This window comes from Periplaneta americana, chromosome 7 (assembly GCF_040183065.1).
Source record: "Periplaneta americana isolate PAMFEO1 chromosome 7, P.americana_PAMFEO1_priV1, whole genome shotgun sequence".
In the NCBI taxonomy this organism is placed as follows: Eukaryota; Metazoa; Arthropoda; class Insecta; order Blattodea; family Blattidae; genus Periplaneta; species Periplaneta americana.
Window position 1 is genome coordinate 121128649 of NC_091123.1, and position 18788 is coordinate 121147436.

The window sequence follows — 18788 nt, forward strand, 5'->3', positions numbered from 1 at the left end:
TGAAGGTGCTTGTAATTAGTTCAATAACTCAAACAGTTTTCTTTCACGTCATTGTTGCATATCTTACCAGATTTCTGTCATAATAAGTCATTTTTGGGTATTCCTAAGTTAACACAGCACGACGTCATGTGTCATACGTCATAGATCAGCCGCTTCCAAGCGTCGCCAGGTAGTAGTTGGGGAATGCTATGGAATGGAGATGTGACAGAATAATATGCTTTTACTATTACACTATGGATTTTTCTTTCCTGTTCTAACTGGGACTCGTACACGGACCGCCTGTGTGACAGGCAGAAAGTCTAGATTATTTAGTCATCGCAGGGACGAAAGGGTGAGAGACTATTATAAAAGAAATCTTCGCTGAATTTATCCATGGACCTGTGTTGGGTTATGAGCAGGCTTCGAGACTTCGGACCCGATAGAGCAGTTCAGTGGGAAATCCGCATAACGGCGTACTGAGTATAGTAGTAAAGCGTACAGTGGGAGGGGGTACTGTAGAATGAATGCCAACAAATACGCAAAGGAAAACGCTCTGGATTTGAAGGTTCTGATGAATAATTTGGTTTTCATACAAACCTATTTTCATACTGTGTCTGAAACTGTTACACGGTTAGAAAAGTCAGAGCAAGAGATGCCGGAAGCCCTCAAATTAATTGAGAAAATGATACAGAGAATTAATGAGACACCAAGTAAACCGGTTACTGAACGTGTAAAACAGAAGTGGAAATCAATTTTATGAAAAAAAAAAAAAAAAGTAACGGATATGGAATGTTGTGTAACATAAACAGCAAATTAGTGGCATAGAGTCACCCGAGAATAAAGGACTGTCTCTTAGAGACTGCAATGATGTTAGGTTTTCTCGTTTGCTCCTATCACGTCATGCGGCGTAGAGCGCAGCTTTCTGCAGTATAAACTTTGGCAGATAACCGAAAAAGATTTACGTTTGAGACACTGAGAATGTATCTTGTACATTGCGTTTCGGTACTGTAACTGCTCTTCCTAAAGGCGACCAATAGGATAAATGAAAAAAATTAAAATTGCTACATGCTTATTTCCACCATTAACTCTGTGTATAATTAAACACAAATGCTTATAAAAGACAGGAGAATAAATGCTTTTCACATTCTTTTGACATTATCTTTGTGTAATGTATATTTACTTTCAGAATGTACATATGTGTGTTTCCCCATTACTACCGTACTCTACTCGAAATAGCAACGTTGTTACCCCAACACATCTCTATCTAGCTGCAGCGAGTCAACAGCCTATAGTGTATGCACAGTAAACTTATTGTATCGGGTCCAAAGTCTCGAAGCCTGGTTATGAGAGAGATGTAACGATGGTGGTATAGTAGTATATTTTTCAGTAGATGGCCGGATGGTAGGTAGTTAATGTGGTGAGAGATACAACGAGATCCAAGGCCATTAGGCCCATCAATCATAGTAGGCCTACAGTCATCACAAGCAAAGCGTCCACAAGAGACGAAAGAGAATATTCGATACTAAAAATGTTGTGTGATGTGTTCAGCATATCTGAAAAACGGCAGCTACAACGTGTTCGTGGTGGACTGGGGCCCGCTGTGCAAACCACCGTGCTACGCGTCGGCTGTACACAACCTGAGGCCCGTGGCACGCTGCGTGTCCGAACTGTTCACTTTTCTACGCAACAGCGGCGCTTCGCTCCAGAGGACGACGTGCGTGGGCCACAGCCTGGGTGCCCACATGTGCGGGCTCGTGTCGCTCTACCTGCTGTTCCGGATGCATCGCATCATAGGTAAGAATATAGGCCTGGCGGGTGCGCTACTCGATAAAGTTATTCTACTATAGTCCCGTCGTTCTTATTTCCGACAGCCAATCACGTTCCAGGTTGGCTACATTTAAACGTGTGCGTCTTGTCATTCGCTGCTGATGACGTTATACACTTCCTAAGGTTCGATAAATACTTAATATAATAGCCCGCCATTTTTGTTCTTTCGTTGGTGTTAGCAGAAAGCACACGAGGACGTTATTTGCCGCTCAATTATTTGCTGAATTGCAGTGCGTTTGATTTATTATCATAGGAGCTACGACATGATGACGGTGCGGCAAATAGATTCCTCGTCTGGTAACTCGGCAACGAAAGAACAAAAAACGGCGAACGATACTACCTACCTGGACTTTATAGAGCCTTCACTTCCTAAGGCGTAAGCAAAGAGGAGGAATCACGCCGGAAATAACAGAGACGCGACTATATAATAGATTCCTGACAGGAATCACTACACCACAGATGCATAAGCAGGGAGGTGTGGTGGACTAATGCGCACCCAATGTTTTTGTATTGGTATTATACTAGCGCATTCGATAAATAATGGCAACAATGCTGTAAATCAGTGCTCCTAGCGGTAACCATTGAAATCTTGTACTACGCAATAGAGCAGTGACTGTTTAATAAATTTGCAATATGTTGTTGTTGTTGTTTTCTAATGCCAGGCGTTTGACAATAAAGTCATTTGACCTCTTGCACTCCAATATTTTTCAAACATATTATCATGACTAGCCACTGAAGCACAGATTTTGAGATGTTCCGAATCCATTTCTTGGTTTGAGTTGCACAATGGGCAGTTAGGGGACTGATATATTCCATCCATTCATCCATCTTATCCATCCTTATTCTTGAAGCTGCTAGTGATTGAAGTAGCCCTACAATTTCTTGTATCCGTAATGTCGAAGCGTTGCTTTGGTAACGAGATTTCAGTTATTAAATTGCTACATTTTACTAGCAATTAAAGCAATTTGCAATATTGAAAGTCTCGAAGTAACCATATTTTGTAAATACAGTGGCTGTTTCTGATTTGTAGTAAACAAAACAACCCTAAAGATACCAACAAAAGTGCTTGATAAAAATCGAAGTTGGAAGAGAAAAACATGCAACTCAGTGCTTTAGGGCATTACAAGAAGTCTGTGGGGGGAAAAGTCCTACCATGAACTATTGCATGTTGGGTGAAAGCGAGCCATTCTCTTTCAATCAAGAGTTGATATCCAAAGAGCTTTAGATTGATCAGTAAGAGAGATATAAAAAAATGCTGCTACAGAATTTGGCAACGTATTGTTGACATGGCAGGAGTCTATATTTGAAGTATGTAATGTCAAAAGTAACCTACATAAATTTAGTGTGAAACCGAACTATATTGCCATTACTTTTCGAATGCCCTGGTATAAGGTAGGTTCATCGATATCCCCCAATCACCGGGATAGCTCAGGCTGTATTTGGGTCCTAAGAAAAGGTCAAAAAAAGGTAACTAAAGCAGGAGAAACGAAGTTTCTTAGATATGTAGCTGGATGTACTTTCTACTTTTAGTTAAAATAAAAAATTTGCTGCTTTAAAAATTGTATCCATTCTTATTCTTGAAGCTCCTGGTGATTGAAGTAGCCCTACAATTTCTTGCATCCATAATGTCGAAGCGTTGCTTTGGTAACGAGATTTCAGTTATTAAATTGCAACATTTTACTAGCAATTAAAGAACAATTATTTTATCCATTCTTATTGTTAAAGTGTTGCTTAAGTAACGAGTTTTGGGTTACCAAAATGCAACTTTTTAGGTAAGTGTAGGAAAAATTGTAATTTGTATAACGAGATGTGGGAAAAATACAAACATTCCAGCGTTTCAAATGCAAAATACTCCAAAGAATAATATTTTAAATACAAATACAAAGTACTTTCAGAAATTTCACCAAAATACATTTGGAGCTTATTTAAAATACTCAAAATACATTTTCGTATATCAAATATTCGATAAGACTCCTGTATGAACATTCAGTTTCAAAGCTCCAATATTTCAATTATAATTTTCTTAATTTTGTATTTAATTACGTATGATAAATCGTAATTCATGAAAATATACCTATCCCTGTTGGTATCAGGAATTTCACGACATTATTCAATAGCCATAAAGCAATTTTGTACATTCTGATTCAGATGTTTTAAGTTTAAAATGGTGAAACACAATAATTTTTTATAAATATAGCCAATGAAAACCAAGAGTTAGATATATATTATTATTATACAATTTGTGCAGTATTCTGGAACAGATAAAATAAGATCTTTGAAGTTCCTGTGAGACAATATTGTTTTTTTTTTTGTAGTTACTAATATCCAAAATATTAACATAAAATTACATTACTCGATTATTAAAAAATGGAGCAAAATATTTTTCGATAGCAAGTTTCTTAACGTTTAATCTAAACACGGTGTCTGGACATTCTTCGTTTTTGCAATCAACAATTAAATTATCATAAACTTAATTACTGATGCTCCCGTTAAAAAAACATTTCTCTAAAAAAAAAAAAAAAGACTTCCTTCTTACTGGTGATTTTATAAACCCTGTGCAAGAAAACAGTTTTTCTACAGGTGTAGAGGAACACAACTTCAACAGTAAAGACCACCTTAAAAAACTTTAGCACACTATCGGTTTCTGTTCACTGTAGAAGCAGAATCGGAAATATATATATATATATATATATATATATATATATATATATATATAAACGATAAGTAGTGCGACCAACTCTTTTGTAGCCACAATAAGAAACTTTAAACGCCACAGGCTCAACAAAAATAAAAAAAATATTTGGAGTATTTTACATAGAAAATACATAAATGTTGTGTAGTCCTATTTAAATAATAAATCTTTAAAATGACAAAATAAAAATATAAACGTATTTTGAATACATGTATTTCAAATAGATACTGCCCAACACTGTGTATAATATGTCACATTTTGTTAGTCAACAAACAAAATTTGATAACACAATCTCAAGGGAAAAAAATGGAACTCTCTGCATCAAAATCCACAGTTAATTCCCGATTTACCACGAAAATCGTCTGTAGCTGCATTTAGATTGGCAACAGGCCATGATTGTTTGGCCAAACACCTGCATAGAATTGGAATATATCAGTCCCCTAACTGCCCATTGTGCAACTTAAACCAAGAAATGGATTCGGAACACCTCAAAATCTGTGCTTCAGTGGATGGCCATGATAATATCTTTGAAAAATATTGGAGTGCAAGAGGTCAAATGACTTTATTGTCAAACGCCTGGCATTAGAAAACAACAACAACAACATTTTGTTAGTACACCGTAAAATCTGTAAAATAATTTTATTACTTGGAATAGCTCATAACGTCAAAGAATTTAGAGTTACCTCTGAAAATATATAGCCCAAGGTCTTTATCCATAAACGATATTAGTCTTCATTTATTTACTGAGATCTTCACGTTCTTATATCTCCTGGGTCCTGGAGTATAGTATACTATACTTCATGCATGTATTTAGTTTTAAATTTGCCACTAGGTGGAATCGATATCGATAACTTCTTTTGTGTGCTTGTCAAGCTCCTGACGTCCCTTGGGACTTGCAGAATTTTTTCAGTATTTTTCCTCATTTCAGTAACTTCTTTGAAGTGTAGAATCATTTTCAACTTTAAAAAATCTCAGGACTCAAAAGAATATGTACAATATTTTGTTATTTTCCAGTTCCATTTATTTACTTTTTTAGTTCTCTTTGTTCTATCAAATAGTTTACGATAAAATCATTTTTCTGCTCAAACTAATATCTGTGTAAGGAAAAAAATAGGGAAAAAAATTCAATTTCAGAGATTGAGTACTAAAGATATAATTGCATCTGCATATTTATGTTCACAGCTCTGGACCCTGCGCGTCCGCTCGTTCGGGCTTCCAACAGGTTGAGGAGTGTGGATGCGAACGTGGTACAAGTAATTCACACAAATGCGGGGCAGTTCGGGGAAGGAGGACGCCTTGGCATCGTTGACTTCTGCATCAACGGCGGCAGAGAACAGCCATCGTGTGAGAACAGAACACGTGAGTCATGTCATTTCAACTCCACTATGGTTGTGTAGGATTTTATTTACAATTCCTGATGATCTTTTATGACGTAAATGTTACACGTAACACAAATAAGTATCAATTTGACATTCATATCTACTTCTTTAGCCCGTATTATTTTGAAGTTATATATGTAGTATTCATTACAGCAAGGTGTAGTTTTCAGCTCTTCGTAACCGCTTTGGTAATTATGGTAATGAAATAGTGATCATGAATAAAGATGCTGCAATTTTATGGACACTTATTTCTTAATAGTTCTCAGTTTAGACGGTCATCAAATCGTGATATTATAACGTCTTCAACTTGAAATACTTATTTAATATAATTTTGTGCTATCGTAGAAAAACATATCTGTAATATTCTTTACAGCAAGGTGTAGTTTTCAGCTCTTTCTTAACCGCTTTGGTAATTATGGTAACGAAATCGTGATCATGAATAAAGAAGCTGCAATTTCATGGACACTTATTTCTTAATGGTTCTCAGTTTAGACGGTCACGAAATCGTGATCTTATAACGTCTTCAACTTGAAATACTTACTTAATATAATTTTGTGCTATCGTAGAAAAACAATGCATAAAATACATTCGTAAAGCTCGTTTCACAAACTTTACACTCGTGCCAAAAAGAAAATTTTTACGAACTTGTATCATAAATAACTATTTTGTTCACCAAGGAACCCAGTCTAGGGTGCCCTCAATTCAGTGTCACACATTGTATTAATTGTATTTGCTTACTTAATTCAGAAGTGGTCTGTATAGTGCTAAATTCGATCGATCAATAAATTTATTAAACAAATCTATAAGAGTAAAAATAGTAGCGGGAGCAGTAATTAATAATAAAAAAACAACTAAACAAGTAAAACCATTTAAATATCAGCGCAGCTGAATATCGTAGAAGAAAAGCAATGAAAATAAAAAAAAAGAAAAATATTATATTATTTTGTTTGCAGACGTCGCGCTATGCAGTCATGTACGAGCCGTGTGTTACATGGCGGAGAGCATCAACACTGCTACCGCCCGAATCGCCGCACCCTGCAGCACGAGGCGCTGCCCTAGCGGCTCAAGGCGACCCGGAGCGCTACTCGGACTTGGCGTACCTATTATCATGGGACAGCACACGCCGGACAGGTACCGAAAACAATACTGAGCGGAAAGCATACACAAGTTCCAACGATCATTAATGCAATACTCAAATGAGCACAAATTAAATCGGTAGTCTGTCTTAACAAGTATACCTGCGAGCAAAAAGGTTTTAACATGCAAATTCTAAATTTTAGAAGAGAGAAAGACACTGGATTCCTGATAAAACTGTATTTGAAAATGCTTTCTAATTTTTTCTTTGCATTCCATAATACATGCATAACAGTATGTTGAACTGAAAAAGATGAAAAAATACTTCATTTCGTAAAATGAACAAAACAATGTGTTTTCCCGTGCAAAAAGATTGTAATAGTTGCTTTCATTGTTACGTTACAATCGTTTGACAGCTTTATGAAGTTTCTCTTTCTGCATAGTACTTCAAATATATCAATACAAACTATTATTATAATCACCAAAATTGATTAATTACTTCTGAACATTAGAAATGTATGATTATTTCGTTATTTTATTAGTTTCAGTACAGAAAAATTATCTAACTTCTTTTCATGACTGAAATGTAGTGACATGCAATGAGACCCATTTTTTTTCTCCCCCACAAATACAATCTTTTCCTTATCATACAGACAAGTGGTGCAAGTGTTACTCTGGTTCTCTCTCGAGAAAGTTCGGCCATTTTTCCTGAATGCCATGGCTGTAAGACACTATTTCGACACTAGAACTTAGGCGAATCCGACAATATTTTGAACCAAAATTGTGTTTAAATTATATGTAATTATTCCCAGCCGTTTGTAAACTTCCAAGAAAAGATTAAATATGTCAAACCTCTAGATAATGATAGAGGAAGGCAAGGAAACCGTCCGAATACACTTAATGATGATCTTAGAAATGTCATAAGATATGTAAACCAAGAAAAACAAGTAAATTCTAAATTTTACAAGAAAGGAAAAAAAATTGAATCACTGCTGGAATTTTATTTGGAAATGTTTTCAATTTTTACTTTGCAATCTATAGTACATGTACATTAGTGTACTTTTCGATTGTAGCGATATTTTACTACTTAATTAACTTATTATTCCCAGAACATGAATTTTACCAGCAATCGAAATGTATTGGGAATAAATTTGAATAAGGAACAAAAAAAAGTTTCCTTCTCAGGCAGCATTCGAACCACGAGAGTCTTAGTTACCAGTCTATCGTGCTCTGGAGTGAACAAGGCTCTGAAATCAGCTACAAGGGTCGGTCCGATTTTTTTGCCACTACTGTAAAACATACTGAACCGAAAAAAAACACGAAAAAGTGCTTCGTTTTCTAAAATAAACAAGACGATATGTTTCCTAACTCAAAAAGGTTGTAATAGTTGCTTACAAAATTATATGTTACAACCTTTTGACTGTGCCAGCCAGCGTTTTACAGTGTTCCAAAACGCAAATCTAGCAGGACAAAATTAATAACTTTTTACCTACTCTGGGGTAAGTGAGTTATATTCTAAGCAAATTTTCATGCGATTCTAAGCGTTCGAGGTCACGCACATCCCTTGTAAGAGAAACTACCCTATAATAGGAATGAATTACCGGTAATAACTTTTCACTTGCCTAACAGATTTTCATGAAAATTTTCATGGAACTACCTCTCCACTGTAGGGGGTGCATTTAGACAAAATTAATAACTTATCGCTTATCTAACAGATTTTCATGAAAATTTTCAAGGAGCTACTCCATTGTAGAGGGTGCATTTTGACAAAATTAATAACGTTTCATTTATCTAATTTAGAAGATTTTCAAGAAACTTTTTACAGTAGTTATTGGCAGCAAATTTGTTTTGTATACAAATTCTGATTACGTTTAAGAGAAACTACCCACTATAAGGAATGCATTTGGACAAAATTAATAACTTTTCACCCATGTAAGAGCTATTCATGAAATTTCATACAATAGTTATATGTAGCTTATTTCGAAGGACCAGTTCACAAGGAAAACAATTCAAAATTTAAAGTTTTGAGAAACCTGCATTTTAAAGCTTCAGGTTGCTGTGAACAATCCAAGGATAACTGAAATTGTTCCAAATTCTGTTAGGGGACACCCAACTATATTTTGGAACTTTTTTCCTATTTGACCAATCTTTTTCAAATTTGGAGAAAAAGTTTAATATACACATGGAAAGTAACATGCAAAATATCAGCTCATTAGACCCAATACTTTTCAAAATAAAAAATATTTCAATTTTTAATCAATCATTAATTGAAATATCACTTTTAATTATCATTTTTTATTTTTTGGCTTTGTGCATTTGACTGTGACTTCTCAATGAATAGGGGAAGAATTCTGCATATTGATTTAGTTCTGTCACGTAAATTAATGTAGAAATTTAATTTTTCATTTCTATGACACTTTTTATGCAATTTTTAAGTTGAGTGTCTCCTTAATAATATTTTATACAATATACTATAAGTTTCAATTTGAGTGCGTTAATTGAGTTTTTCGCAGCAACATGAAGCTTTAAAATGCAATTTTCTCAAAACTTTAAATTTTCATTTGTTTCGCTTTTGAACTAGCCCGTTGATTTGTTATGTATACAAACTTTGGTTAGGTTTGTATAAAAGGAAATATTCAGGAGGTGCCTTTAGACAAAATTAGTAACTTTTCCCGATTATCAGACAGCTTGCTCCCGGATATTTCGTCCACACTCTGAATTTCCCCACAAATTGTTTTCCAGTTATTTTACTAGTCATCTACTTTTTTTTGTCAGCAGCCAGTTTGCCCACGGATATTCACATGAACTACAATCTTTGAACATCCATTGTCGATATATCCATAGTAACAGTATACATAACATCAAAATTTCTAGTTAAACTCTTTCGTTCATGGCAAGGATAGTACCGTCGACAAAAGGTAAAGGGATGTTGAAGTGCAGTATCATTATTACGGAGTCAACAAAATAAAATCCCAAAAATATTGGCGTTGTAAAAAGAAGCTGTTCTGTAACAGGTCTGCATTATAAATTAACGCAGAGGAAGAAATAAGAAACTTAGATGGTTTGGACATGTTATGAGGATGGGTGAAGTGAGATTACCAAAGGCGGCACTAAAACTGAAAGCAAAGGGGAATAGAAAAACCTGTTGGAAGACGTAGAACAAGATAGGAAGATCAAATAAAGAGGGACGTTGAAGAAAGAGGGAAACCATGGTGAGAAGCAGTGAAAGGGAATAACTGGGAGAACTGTGATTGATGAGGATGCTATCTCATTCTGGACCCCACAACCAGGGACGCGATACTAGATGAAGAAGAAGAAATTGTTCATCTTAATCACAAGTAGCTGTGAAGTCTCATATTTAAACGGTATGAACAATGAACTACATTACGTAGGAGAAGCCTACATGCATAATTCCATGAAGGGCTTGAAGTCCACAATAAAGAATATTCTGTACACAGTTTGTAACAACAATAACAATTCAGTGGACATATCGAATTATGCACACTTCAGCCCCCTATTATTTATTCGCTCGTTTTCATACTCTCTCACGCTATCATAATATTAATACTCGATCACAACGCGATAACACGCTAGAAATTCCACTTCACACATCATCTCTGTATTCCTTATCTTTCACTGTTGCTACCTCTCGTCACTGGAACTCTCTGCCGCCTGAAGTCAAGGGCTACCGAACATTGAAATCTTTCAAATCCAAGTTAGAAAATTATCTTATGACGAGTTGCCAAACTAACTTACTATTATGACAAGTGTTGTATTGCATATTTCCACGTATTCACATTTTTTTTGTATGTTCCAGTACGTTAACTTATTTTATATTTTTGTTTTCATATTTTCCGATAATGGTATATCTCTAATGTGATAAGTTGAGCTATAAAAGGTAAAGGTATCCCCGTAACATGCCATGAAGGCACTTGGGGGTCATGGAGGTAGAGCCCCATGCTTTCCATGACCTCGGCACTAGAATGAGGTGGTGTGGCCGGCACCACGCTCTGACCGCCTTTTACCCCCGGGAGAGACCCGGTACTCAATTTTATAGAAGGCTGAGTGAACCTTGGGGCCGTTCTGAAAGTTTGGCAACGAGAAAAAATCCTGTCACCACCTGGGATCGAACCCCGGACCTTCCAGTCCGTAGCCAGCTGCTCAAACATAATTTTCCTTACTGTGTGTACTTAAAAATATTGTATTCATCGTATGCTTTGTACTGCACTATTTTATTACTACTATTAATATTATTATTACTATTAGGCCTGTTATTATTTTATTATTATTATTATTATTATTATTATTATTATTATTATTATCGTTATTATTACTATTCTTATTTATTATTATTATTATTATTATTATTATTATTATTATTATTATTATTAATATTATTATTATCAATAATTGTCTTATTTTTTTATACTTTGTATGCCTCATTTATTTTTGACCTGCTGTTCACATTTTATTATGCTTTTTTCTTTCCTTCTCTATGTTATATATTATGTCTGATTTCTTCTTACTTGTTGTTTACATTTTATTATTATTATCTTATTCAGTTTTGTGTGTAAAATTGTAGTGTACTTTGTAAATTTGTAGTGTTTTTGTAACGCAGTTTTTACTCCTGGTTGAGTGTTAGAGAAGGCCATATGGCCTTAACTCTGCCAGGTTAAATAAATCATTATTATTATTATTATTATTATTATTATTATTATTATTATAAAGGCAAATTTCTCTGAAATAAAAGTTTGTTTAAAACCCTCCAAAAGTAAACAATGCTCATTGTCTGTGGAAATTCCCTAGCTATTTAGGTTTTAGTTTTCATGAAGAACCTCTGTAACCTGAAGATCACCAATTCTTGATCTTTTCGATTTCATTTTAACATGAATTGAATCAGTCTCTTAATTGAAGCACGATCACAAATTATAGTGCAAGGACCATCTGTCAGATGCATTTTTGTTCAACATTTGTTTAATTCGACAGTGAAGTTTCTGTCACATTCATAAAGATATCGCACCAAACCGATTTTTGTTTCAATATTTAAAACCATATGCCTTCAAACTTGGAATATGTGTGCAATAAAGAAGACAAATCGGGAATATTTTTCAAAGTTTAATTTTTGCATAACAACGGAAACACTGTTTCAGCACGGACTAAGCAAATCCAGTTTTTCACAATCTTAATTATTCAATTTGTTTGGCAATTATAATAATTTCAAATGTTGGTTATTTTATAAACCATACATTGGAAGATGTTTTCTGATGTACAACACCATAACTTAATAGTCAACCTGAAGTTTCGAAAGAAAAAAATAAAACTGTCCGAAAACTCGGAGAAATTCCCAGTGTAACAATATTTGTGTCACCCAAGGTTCCTAGATGTCGCTGTCGAACAGCTATCGACGGATCTTGCTGTCACCACCACCATTCGTCTGCCATCTATTGGTCAAATACAGAACTCCCTGGGTGAATGAACGACTACAGTGACTACACGATAACAAAAGCATGAGTGGTAACAACGGTTATCTTATAATATATAGACGTAAATACGTTTTTGGTCTTAATTTAAGGAAATAATGTATCAACGCCAGCCATGATAATATCTGTACATGGGATGACACAACAATCAAACTATTATTGTTAACAAGTTGCAACTGCCCTTATTTGTACAATTTATATGCGTGTTATTCCCAAACCATTTGCCGACCCTGCAATCTAATTATGTAATTTGAAATGGCCATCGTCTTTAACATATTTTGTACACTGTACAGCTCCACCTATAATGTTACAGGTACGTGTTTAACGCGATTTAACATGTCATTACTTTTGCACGTTGTAATATTACAAGAGCAATAAATATTTAACTGCATAGGAGGAAAATTCCCAAAATCACTTTGGATTATTCTGTTGAGGAAACTGTTAAAACAGTCAGATTGTGTGAAGTTACTTAGGAAACGGACAACAGTCAGATCCTGTGAAGTTACTTAGGAAACGGACAACAGGCAGATCCTGTGAAGTTACTTAGGAAACGGACAACAGTCAGATCCTGTGAAGTTACTTAGGAAACGGACAACAGTCAGATCCTGTGAAGTTACTTAGGAAACGGACAACAGTCAGATCCTGTGAAGTTACATAGGAAACGGACAACAGTCAGATCCTGTGAAGTTACTTAGGAAACGGACAACAGTCAGATCCTGTGAAGTTACTTAGGAAACGGACAACAGTCAGATCCTGTGAAGTTACTTAGGAAACGGACAACAGTCAGATCCTGTGAAGTTACTTAGGAAACGGACAACAGTCAGATCCTGTGAAGTTACTTAGGAAACGGAAAACAGTCAGATCCTGTGAAGTTACTTAGGAAACGGACAACAGTCAGATCCTGTGAAGTTACTTAGGAAACGGAAAACAGTCAGATCCTGTGAAGTTACTTAGAAAACGGACAACAGTCAGATCCTGTGAAGTTACTTAGGAAACGGACAACAGTCAGATCCTGTGAAGTTACTTAGGAAACGGAAAACAGTCAGATCCTGTGAAGTTACTTAGGAAACGGACAACAGTCAGATCCTGTGAAGTTACTTAGGAAACGGACAACAGTCAGATCCTGTGAAGTTACTTAGGAAACGGAAAACAGATCCTGTGAAGTTACTTAGGAAACGGACAACAGTCAGATCCTGTGAAGTTACTTAAGAAACGGACAACAGTCAGATCCTGTGAAGTTACTTAGGAAACGGACAACAGTCAGATCCTGTGAAGTTACTTAGGAAACGGAAAACAGTCAGATCCTGTGAAGTTACTTAGGAAACGGACAACAGTCAGATCCTGTGAAGTTACTTACGAAACGGAAAACAGTCAGATTCTGTGAAGTTACTTAGGAAACGGAAAACAGTCAGATTCTGTGAAGTTACTTAGGAAACGGACAACAGTCAGATTCTGTGAAGTTACTTAGGAAACGGAAAACAGTCAGATTCTGTGAAGTTACTTAGGAAACGGAAAACAGTCAGATTCTGTGAAGTTACTTAGGAAACGGACAACAGTCAGATCCTGTGAAATTACTTAGGAAACGGAAAACAGTCAGATTCTGTGAAGTTACTTAGGAAACGGAAAACAGTCAGATTCTGTGAAGTTACTTAGGAAACGGACAAGAGTCAGATCCTGTGAAGTTACTTAGAAAACGGACAACAGTCAGATCCTGTGAAGTTATTTAGGAAACGGAAAACAGTCAGATTCTGTGAAGTTACTTAGGAAACGGAAAACAGTCAGATTCTGTGAAGTTACTTAGGAAACGGACAACAGTCAGATTCTGTGAAGTTACTTAGGAAACGGAAAACAGTCAGATTCTGTGAAGTTACTTAGGAAACGGAAAACAGTCAGATCCTGTGAAGTTACTTAGGAAACGGACAACAGTCAGATCCTGTGAAATTACTTAGGAAACGGAAAACACTCAGGTTCTGTGAAGTTACTTAGGAAACGGAAAACAGTCAGATTCTGTGAAGTTACTTAGGAAACGGACAACAGTCAGATTCTGTGAAGTTACTTAGGAAACGGACAACAGTCAGATCCTGTGAAGTTACTTAGGAAACGGACAACAGTCAGATCCTGTGACGTTACTTAGAAAACGGACAACAGTCAGATCCTGTGAAGTTACTTAGGAAACGGACAACAGTCAGATCCTGTGAAGTTACTTAGAAAACGGACAACAGTCAGATCCTGTGAAGTTACTTAGGAAACGAAAAACAGTCAGATTGTGTGAAGTTACTTAGGAAACGGACAACATTCAGATCCTGTGAAGTTACTTAGGAAACGGAAAACAGTCAGATTCTGTGAAGTTACTTAGGAAACGGAAAACATTCAGATTCTGTGAAGTTACTTAGGAAACGGACAACAGTCAGATTCTGTGAAGTTACTTAGGAAACGGACAACAGTCAGATTCTGTGAAGTTACTTAGGAAACGGACAACAGTCAGATCCTGTGACGTTACTTAGAAAACGGACAACAGTCAGATACTCTCAAGTTACTTAGGAAACGGACAACAGTCACATCCTGTGAAGTTACTTACGAAACGGAAAACAGTCAGATTCTGTGAAGTTACTTAGGAAACGGACAGCAGTCAGATCCTGTGAAGTTACTTAGGAAACGGACAGCAGTCAGATTCTGTGAAATTACTTAGGAAACGGACAACAGTCAGATTCTGTGAAGTTACTTAGGAAACGGACAACAGTCAGATTCTGTGAAGTTACTTAGGAAACGGAAAAGAGTCAGATCCTGTGAAGTTACTTAGGAAACGGACAGCAGTCAGATCCTGTGAAGTTACTTAGGAAACGGACAGCAGTCAGATCCTGTGAAGTTACTTAGGAAACGGACAGCAGTCAGATTCTGTGAAGTTACTTAGGAAACGGAAAAGAGTCAGATCCTGTGAAGTTACTTAGAAAACGGACAACAATCAGATTCTGTGAAGTTACTTAAAAACGGCGAAGAGTCAGATTCTGTGAAATTACTTAGGAAACGGACAACAGTCAGATCCTGTGAAGTTACTAAGAAAACGGACAACAGTCAGATCCTGTGAAGTTACTTAGGAAACGGACAACAATCAGAACCTGTGAAGTTACTTAGAAAACGGACAACAGTCAGATCCTGTGAAGTTACTTAGGAAACGGACAACAGTCAGATTCTGTGAAGTTACTTAGGAAACGGACAACAGTCAGATTCTGTGAAGTTACTTAGGAAACGGACAACAGTCACATCCTGTGAAGTTACTTAGAAAACGGACAACAGTCAGATTCTGTGAAGTTACTTAGGAAACGGACAGCAGTCAGATCCTGTGAAGTTACTTAGGAAACGGACAGCAGTCAGATTCTGTGAAGTTACTTAGGAAACGGACAACAGTCAGATCCTGTGAAGTTACTTAGAAAACGGACAACAGTCAGATCCTGTGAAGTTACTTAGGAAACGGACAACAGTCAGATTCTGTGAAGTTACTTAGGAAACGGAAAACAGTCAGATTCTGTGAAGTTACTTAGGAAACGGACAACAGTCATATCCTGTGAAGTTACTTAGGAAACGGACAACAGTCAGATCCTTTGAAGTTACTTGGGAAACGGACAGCAGTCAGATTCTGTGAAGTTACTTAGGAAACGGAAAACAGTCAGATCCTGTGAAGTTACTTAGAAAACGGACAACAGTCAGATTCTGTGAAGTTACTTAGGAAACGGACAACAGTCAGATTGTGTGAAGTTACTTAGGAAACGGACAACAGTCAGATCCAGTGAAGTTACTTAGAAAACGGACAACAGTCAGATTCTGTAAAGTAACTTAGGAAACGGACAACAGTCAGATTCTGTGAAGTTACTTAGGAAACGGACAACAGTCAGATCCTATGAAGTTACTTAGAAAACGGACAACATTCAGATTCTGTGAAGTTACTTAGAAAACGGACAACAGTCAGATTCTGTGAAGTTACTTAGGAAACGGACAGCAGTCAGATCCTGTGAAGTTACTTAGGAAACGGACAGCAGTCAGATTCTGTGAAGTTACTTAGGAAACGGACAACAGTCAGATTCTGTGAAGTTACTTAGAAAACGGACAACAGTCAGATCCTGTGAAGTTACTTAGGAAACGGACAACAGTCAGATTCTCTGAAGTTACTTAGGAAACGGACAACAGTCAGATTCTGTGAAGTTGCTTAGGAAACGGACAACAGTCAGATTCTGTGAAGTTACTTAGGAAACGGACAACAGTCAGATCCTGTGAAGTTACTTAGGACACGGACAACAGTCAGATCCTGTGAAGTTACTTAGAAAACGGACAACAGTCAGATTCTGTGAAGTTACTTAGGAAACGGACAGCAGTCAGATCCTGTGAAGTTACTTAGGAAACGGACAGCAGTCAGATTCTGTGAAGTTACTTAGGAAACGGAAAACAGTCAGATCCTGTGAAGTTACGTAGAAAACGAACAACAGTCAGATCCTGTGAAGTTACTTAGAAAACGGACAACAGTCAGATTCTGTGAAGTTACTTAGGAAACGGACAACAGTCAGATCCTGTGAAGTTACTTAGAAAACGGACAACAGTCAAATCCTGTGAAGTTACTTAGGAAACGGACAAAAGTCAGATTCTGTGAAGTTACTTAGGAAACGGACAACAGTCAGATTCTGTGAAGTTACTTAGGAAACGGACAACAGTCAGATTCTATGAAGTTACTTAGGAAACGGACAACAGTCAGATTCTGTGAAGTTACTTAGAAAACGGACAACAGTCACATTCTGTGAAGTTACTTAGGAAACGGACAGCAGTCAGATCCTGTGAAGTTACTTAGGAAACGGACAGCAGTCAGATTCTGTGAAGTTACTTAGGAAACGGACAACAGTCAGATCCTGTGAAGTTACTTAGAAAACGGACAACAGTCAGATCCTGTGAAGTTACTTAGGAAACGGACAACAGTCAGATTCTGTGAAGTTACTTAGGAAACGGACAACAGTCAGATTCTGTGAAGTTACTTAGGAAACGGACAACAGTCAGATTCTGTGAAGTTACTTAGGAAACGGACAACAGTCAGATCCTGTGAAGTTACTTAGGAAACGGACAACAGTCAGATCCTGTGAAGTTACTTAGAAAACGGACAACAGTCAGATCCTGTGAAGTTACTTAGAAAACGGACAACAGTCAAATCCTGTGAAGTTACGTAAGAAACGGACAACAGTCAGATTCTGTGAAGTTACTTAGGAAACGGACAACAGTCAGATTCTGTGAAGTTACTTAGGAAACGGAAAACAGTCAGATTCTGTGAAGTTACTTAGGAAACGGACAGCAGTCAGATTCTGTGAAGTTACTTAGGAAACGGACAACAGTCAGATCCTGTGAAGTTACTTAGGAAACGGACAACAGTCAGATCCTGTGAAGTTACTTGGGAAACGCACAGCAATCAGATCCTGTGAAGTTACTTGGGATACGTTCAACAATCAGATCATGTGAAGTTACTTAGGAAACTTTCAACAGTGATCCTGTGAAGTTAGTTAGGAAACGTGCAATAGTTAGATCATGTGAAGTTTTTCAGAGAAACGGACAAATATGTGCCAGTGATATTTTTTGTTCTGTGTGACGAAAAGTCCCAGGTGCTAGTTTTCGGAGACGAAACGTGTCGATTCGTAACTACGAAGGCAATATTAGCTACAAAGTAAATATATTTGTTCGACTTTACATTCTTATATTTAGTAGACTTTAACGATGCAAATAGAACACTGTCTTACTTTTGCGCAAAGGAGTTTTGTTCGTCTACACAGATATACCTTGTGTACAGCAAAATTTGTGTTCTCTTTTAGGCTTTTGTCCTGGAATTTTCCAGCACGAATGAAACAGCCAAATATAGAATACAAATATTCTCTCCAAAACGTAAACTAAAAATAGTTAAATTTTCATGACTTACTGGTAATTGCTGCTTCCGACTGATGTGTTGCAGTGCTGCTGGAGCCTTTTGTGTATCCAATTTCGATGAGCCTTACTGTCCATCACATCCCGGAGCTCCTGGAGACGTCAGATGCTGCAACAAGCAAACACAAAACTTACAGGATTTGAAGTAGTAGTACGTACCGCTTCGAAGACTGCAACAGTTAAACAGAACAAGACTGGAAATCCCTGGTAGGGTAATAATGACCAATGAAGAGTTATATTTTTAAGTTAGCGCCTTATAGTAGAGTCTAAAAGAACGGTGTCTCCTTTTAACGCTGAATACCAGGGTTCAAATCTTGGCTAGTCCATAATATGCAATAAACATTTTAGTAGATAACTTCAGAGTTTAATAATTATTTCTCGAGGTGTTTCTATTTCTCCCTTAGTCTTTCA

The 18788-nt window shown here is 36.7% G+C and overlaps 1 protein-coding gene across 1 annotated transcript in view; it reads left to right on the forward strand.

Moving 5' to 3' along the window:
• The window catches only part of LOC138703409 (phospholipase A1-like), a 61027-nt gene that overhangs the window by 35349 nt on the left and 6890 nt on the right, over positions 1–18788 (forward strand). The window contains exons 5-8 of the mRNA XM_069831238.1: positions 1528–1773; positions 5681–5857; positions 6831–7008; positions 18406–18584. Coding sequence (XP_069687339.1) covers positions 1528–1773; positions 5681–5857; positions 6831–7008; positions 18406–18526 — 722 coding nt within the window. The 3' untranslated portion in view covers positions 18527–18584. The remainder of the gene's footprint in view (positions 1–1527; positions 1774–5680; positions 5858–6830; positions 7009–18405; positions 18585–18788) is intronic.